At 47.2% G+C, this 5484-nt stretch overlaps 1 protein-coding gene across 1 annotated transcript; it reads right to left on the bottom strand.

Annotated features, from left to right (window-relative positions):
* Positions 1 to 195: 195 nt before the first annotated feature.
* On the bottom strand, positions 196 to 4459 carry LOC104620026 (voltage-dependent T-type calcium channel subunit alpha-1G-like; the record flags this gene model as incomplete). The annotated part of the gene is made up of 3 exons (XM_010286102.1): positions 196 to 285; positions 898 to 1023; positions 4333 to 4459. Coding segments are annotated over 3 exons (343 nt in total), but the record flags the coding sequence as incomplete, so codon positions are not given.
* Positions 4460 to 5484: the final 1025 nt, after the last annotated feature.

Below are 5484 nucleotides of genomic sequence, written 5' to 3'. Positions count from 1 at the left end.
TAGGGAAAAGGCTAGGTCCAAATCCAGACTTTTCACTGGACTCCTTGTCACACCCCAGGACTTGGGTTAAACGCCTCCCTCGATCCCAACCCCATGTCCCATTTGACCGTGGAAGCCAACAGTACTTTGCAAAACAAGAGCCAAAATGTGCGACCTTCGACAACTCATTTCTTACAGCTCTGCTAGAGCACGTACCTGCTGGTCAACTCCCACAGCATCTAAGCCATCGTACATGATATCCACCCACCCGTCCTTGGAGGCCAGAACAAAGAGAGACATCAGGGCCTAGAGATAGATGGGAAAAAAGTTAGACATAGCTGCACTAAAGCTCTTTTACTTGTAACATTTTACTCCTCTTTGCCCTTTCCTGTCTCAGGATTATCATTACCTGTCTGATAATGGGACACTTTGATGCCCAAGGTTTCTCCTGGCAGCAAAAACCTGTCATTGCCAGTGCCTACTTCAGCAATGAGCACTGTTTCGGAAACCACAAAGCCAAAGGCAAGAGCAGCTTCATTTCCACCCTCCAGGTCTCTACAGCTCCCGACTAATTAGTCCTTACCATGCTGCTAAAACAAGGCTGTGTTGCAGAGATGGTTGAAAGTGTCCAGCTCTATTAGACAAGCCCTTCTGCAAGATATATTTGCTTTGTTATGTAGCAGTGAAGCAATTAAGTACTCCACGAAGCCACATGTGCTTGTTCTGTTCCGAAAAGAAGTGTATGCCTGCTTGGAAACACTACCTCTGGGATTTACGGAGACAGAACGCTGTGTATGTGAACTGAATATTTACTGCGACCGGTAGTGCCCTGTAAGAAAATCCCATGGGATAATAATGCACAGGTTTTAAGTCAAGGAGGCAAAGGAGCAAAGAAGCAGATTACCATTCTATTAATACCTGGCCGAGATTATCAAAATTATACTTGTGCCGGACCCATTTGTAGCTTGCTTCTGTACAATCCGATTTATTTGTGATGTTTCTGGTGTCCTCCCCCTGGCAGACAAAGAACTTGCCTTTGAAAAGCTGCAAAACACGCAAAGAAGAGAGGAACCGTAAGGGCTCGGTCTGCAGGATTTCTCTGCGGGTGACGGGCGTCTCTCCTGGGCACCCTGCACGGCCCACGCCGAGCGGGGAGGTTAAGGGGAACGGCCTCATTCGCGCAGGTTATTAAGTGCGAGCAGCCTGTATAATGTCCACCTAACGAGCAAACGCCTGATTTCACATCGTTTAGGACACCCACCTCGTGCATTAGGCGGTCTGCTTCAGTGATCTGAGACTGGCCTAAAGGCCTTTGCTTCTGGGTCGCCAGCTCAAGCGTGGCCGCCACTAACAGCCCAGACCGGCTGATGGCTTCGCACCACACGCGGAGCGACGCCGGCGACTCTCAGCCCAGTTGGCGATGCTGGTTTCAAGAGTCACCGGCAAATTGAGTGTAACGGGGGCCTCTGCCAGCAGGGAAAAGGCGGCAGTGACGAGGCACCGCGATGGACTAAGCTCTGCTCTTACAGGTCACGAGGGGACACGTCAGATAGGAGCTGAGCTGCTGCGGGTGACGTCGGGCTCTTGCTGAATCCAGACTGCTGTCAGTCCAGCTCCGGCCTCTGATCCTGTTCTCCAGCCGTCATCAGGCCCTGCAGCCCGTGCAGAGGTCTCTGAAAATGTTCCTTGTGCAGAGCTTAAGGAGCCAAGCCCACCTGGTGCGGGGTACCTGATCCCAAGCTTATTTCCTTTGGTGTAAGCCAGGAGGGGTGCGGCTCCTGGGGAGTCAGCTCCTGATTTACACCCGCGCAAGGAACATGAGCCTCCACACACTTAATTCTAGAGCTGGTGCTTCCCGGGCACGGAACGGAGTGGCGGGGGATGATTACTGCTTCAGACGGGGTGACTGATGCTAGCAGGATGGATGGTACCAAAGCCTGGGAGACATCCAACAAATCTGCTTTTATTTGCTGACAGAAGCTATTGACATTACTGTTTCGGGGGGAAATGGCAGCCTGCTCTCCAGGCTCCTTAAAACACCACCTGGGTATACAGAGACGAGACGCTGATGGGTTTTGATCTGTTGTTCTAGACAAATATCAGTAGAAATAATAGTGAACAAGACAAACCCACACGTTTCTCCATGGGTTTCCTTCAGAAATCAACAGCAGAAGGATGTTCTCTAGACATGCAAAATTAATCACCACTCAACGCAGTCATAAAGCTTCTGGATGCAAGAAGAGAAGTATTCCCTGATCTTTCCATGGAGAAACACTATCCGTGGGTAAGGCAGGCTGGGGAGATATAGCCTTCTCAGAGAAAAGTTTTAATTAAGCAAGAAGGTAAACAACTGGTTTTAATACATTGTCTATAAATATAACTTCTCCAGGAGCTGGACTGTAATGCCACTCAGATGGGAGCAGTAACACAGCTACTACCGGGGTTCGGAAATACAAAGCCCAGTTTGCAAAAATGCCAATCCCTGACAGTGCTTCAGATTTTGGCACTTCCGAAAGCGAAAGAGCCAGTGTTTCCTACTGTGCTTGTTCTAGCTAGCTATTTCTTGTATCTTACTAATGACTGTTCATGTGTGGGCAAGCTCTACAGCGAAAACAGTCTTGCTAAGCGGAAACGTGGACGTCTGGATTTCAATGGCATTAAAAACCTCTAGTCTGATCCCAGTTTATATTCACGTGGGAAAACCAACTGTAACTTTGAAAGAGCATCGTTTTAGAGAAAATAGCTACGGCCCTCATCTTTCACCTAATTAGACATAAACGTTAACTGAGAACTTTGCATCCTGAATACAGGATCAGTCTTGGTTGTATCTACTACTTAAGCACATCAACAGTCATGACAATTTAACGTAAGACTGCCTGTCACTAGGGAAAGCAATCAGTTAGCAAGGAGTAAATTCAAGGAGCATACTGCAAGTTTTGTTGTTTGGCATAAATTTTCCTGTGTCTGAGTTTTATATTGTTTTAGGGGATACGCTTAGTTTTATGAATCCAGTTAGTATAATGGATGGATGTCGTTGTCCTATAATGCCAGGCCAATCCAGCTGCTGAGGTGGTTATGCATGGCATGATATTGTTCTCTGTTTATTTTCAATGCTGTATTTATTATTTAAACAGTATATTTGTATAAAATATTATATAAGACCTTGCCAAAACAAAGCCAAACAAAGCTAAACAAAGCTGCTTTCCAAAGCTGGCTGTGACAGATCAGGTAAAATTCAGAAAGAAATAAGTGTTATGTCAGAATATTTATATGAAACAATCTCGTCTTCTCAGGTAATGAGAAACTGATTGCATTGGAAACTCTGCCACTTTTCCCCTGGGTTCCTGCACTCCTGGGATGGAGGATATTGCCAGCAGAGCTGGCGGGAAGCAGACTCAGAAATCTCTATTTCTGCAAGCTTTCAGTTATACAAGCTGTCAGAATCTGAGTGAATCTCCAGGTCAAGGTCTCTCTGGAGTTTACAAACCAACGATTTCAGCTTTAAGAGTTTCTATTTCCCCATTGGTTTATACCTAGAAGAAAGGTGGAGGGAAGATGTCCCCATGTTATCTCCCAGACGAAAGAGGAGTGGGATTTAACAGCTTCCCGGAGCAGAGTTTTTCTGTGGCACATGTTATGCCTCACGCCTGACCCTTCTGTGGTGTGGCCAGGGGAAGAAAATGGAGAAATATCTTGATTCACATCCTGCTGCAGGCAGAGCAGAAGTCCTTGTGGTGAGGAAAGGATGAAGAAAGTCCATTCTGTCCCTTTGAGGGGGTCATCATGTTGGCTTTTGTATCACTGCATGCAACAGGGAAGCTTCAAGAAAGTTCAACATGTCAAGTGACACATAGCCAAGACTTGGAAGCCAGGAATAAATGTGTCTTGAGAGCACTAGAAAGGCCACGCTGTGCTGCTGGGGGTGGGGACGGAGAGCCACATAAGCCCTTGGTCTGAGTCGTTCCAGGCTCTTAACAATGGCAAAGTTACAGATTCAAAACCAACACACGTTTCTAGACCTGGGCGGAGGACCTCGATGGAATCGGAGAGAGGCAAAACCAAACCCACTAATTGGCTCTAACCATTGCTCCTTCAGCTATGGCTGGGGATGCGTGTTGCTGGGCCACTGCTGTTAGGTTGTTAATTGAGAATGAGGTTTTAATGGCCGACCAATAATAGGAAATCTGCTTCTTCCTCGCTAGGAGCAAGGAGCATTCCCCAAGAAAGCCAAACAGCTCATTGGTTCCATTTCAGAAAGGCTTAGTGTGCCCATTGGTACAGACACCCAGATGTGGGGCCACCTGGGGCTTGTTACACTTTCAGGTTAGGTGCTGAGGCTTACAGGGGACTCACCTGAACTCCCAGGATCCCAAAGATTATGAAAAAGGCACAGCAGATGACCACGATGTTCCCAATGGGCTTCAGGGATGACATGAGAGTCTCCACCACCAGCTTCAGTCCTTGGGCTCGACTAATGACTCTGTGGGGGCAAGTAAGCACAAAAGCTATGTTAGACCTGTTCTTGGCCAGTTCTGCCTCCTATCAAGATAGAAGATGTGGAGAAAACAGCGTTAGAGAATTTTTTAGAATGGCAAATAACTCAAAAATCATGATGGAAGAAACAGTTCTGTAAGATTGACCTGTGAGGTGACGGAGAGAAAGGGGTCTCTGCCTACACGTACAGCTTTGCATAAAAGAAGAAGAGGAGACCACATATGAGGAGCCAGGTCAGAAAAGTCACTAGAGAAGGACCTCGGAAAGGAATATATGTAGGCTAGTCCCATATTTTTCAAACTTGGAGTGATGGTTTTAATCTAACCCACTACCTATTCTTGATCTGTTTGTTGATCAGCACCTTCGAGTTACCATTCACTATAATATATTCAAGCCTTGGCATTTTCCTTTTCCTAGCATTTGGTCCAAAGAGCTCTCTAGGTTTCCAGCCTTGATCACACCTTCCCTGGGACCCGGACTCTTGATTTGGGCCATCCACAAACACACATCTTTATGCCTGCAGCCTGTCCAGGACTGCAAAGAGAAGGCCTCCCAGCCTCCATTCCTGTGTAGATTTAGACAAGGCTCTTGATTTCCCTGTCTCAGTCTGTGAAACGGAGCAGCCACTCTTACACAGCTGCCTGCACGTCTGTAGCGATTATAGAATCATAGAATAGTTTGGGTTGGTTAAAGGCCATCTAGTCCAACCCCTGCAATGAGCAGGGACGTCTTTAACTAAATCAGGTTGCTCAGAGACCCATCCAGCCTCACCTTGAATGTTTCCAGGGATGGGGCATCTACCACCTCTCTGGGCAACCTGTGCCAGTGTTTCACCACCCTCATCTTAAAGAAAATCTGTACCTGTCCTTATAGAGCCGCTGTGTACAGAGACCTGAGCTACCCCTCAGCACTGTCACAGCCTCTGCTTTATACCCACTACACAGCTTCAGCTACTGAACCAGCGGTGTCCTCCAGCCGAAACTCCATCAGCAGACCACAGGCATCTAACCT

Source organism: Phaethon lepturus, unplaced genomic scaffold (genome assembly GCF_000687285.1).
Source record: "Phaethon lepturus isolate BGI_N335 unplaced genomic scaffold, ASM68728v1 scaffold38804, whole genome shotgun sequence".
Classification (NCBI taxonomy): Eukaryota; Metazoa; Chordata; class Aves; order Phaethontiformes; family Phaethontidae; genus Phaethon; species Phaethon lepturus.
Note: the sequence above shows the minus strand (reverse complement) of the source record. Positions and strands in the feature narration are given on the sequence as shown.